Genomic DNA, 498 nt, shown 5'->3' with positions numbered 1-498 from the left:
CTTTGGCGGGCATATCACAACCATGACCCGTCGTTGGGGTACAGTCGCATGCTGCAGACCTTCCACCCAAACCTGGGTCTCCTTGGGTTTGGAGGCTTCTAGCCAAACCTTGGTAACAGGATTCTGAGGCTTGTGAAGCGCCCCTGTGTCACGTGTCGTGCCTTGCTTAGTTGCTTAGTCTTCCTTCGTCTTACGGGCACGAGGTGCTGCTTCGGATTCCTCGGACTGCTGAGACCGTGTCTGCTGGGCCTCCTGCTCCAGTCGCATCCTGAGCTCTTGCACCTCGGGCAACAGGTTTTCCATCTGTCTTTGGATCTCGCGTTGCGCAGGAGTCTCTTCCGGCCGTTCAGCCTCTTCCCGCCGGACGGTTGGTACCGGTTGTAGCATTGTCACTGCTGTTGCCGTGCCGATAAGTATTCCAACTACTGCTCCTAGGTTTGCTCCTCCCCTTCGTGCCGCCGTAAGCGCCGCAAGCGTCACTCCCGCAGCCGTCACCAC

General features: G+C 58.2%; 1 protein-coding gene across 1 annotated transcript; it reads right to left on the bottom strand.

Annotated features, from left to right (window-relative positions):
• Positions 1 to 80: 80 nt before the first annotated feature.
• On the bottom strand, positions 81 to 488 carry CSUI_008468 (uncharacterized protein). The gene has a single exon (XM_068068601.1). The coding sequence runs from the start codon at positions 385 to 387 to the stop codon at positions 175 to 177; it is 213 nt and encodes a 70-aa protein (XP_067919428.1). The 5' UTR covers positions 388 to 488; the 3' UTR covers positions 81 to 174.
• Between the last annotated feature and the right edge of the window lie 10 nt (positions 489 to 498).

Source organism: Cystoisospora suis (assembly GCF_002600585.1).
Source record: "Cystoisospora suis strain Wien I chromosome Unknown contig_4749, whole genome shotgun sequence".
Lineage (NCBI taxonomy): Eukaryota > Apicomplexa > Conoidasida > Eucoccidiorida > Sarcocystidae > Cystoisospora > Cystoisospora suis.
The sequence above is the reverse complement of the archived record's forward strand: the minus strand, read 5'-3'. Positions and strand labels throughout refer to the sequence as shown.

Coding starts and splice junctions, on each gene's coding strand:
- CSUI_008468 (XM_068068601.1), bottom strand. CDS start 387: ATGCTACAACCGGTACCAACCGTCCGGCGGGAAGAGGCTGAACGGCCG.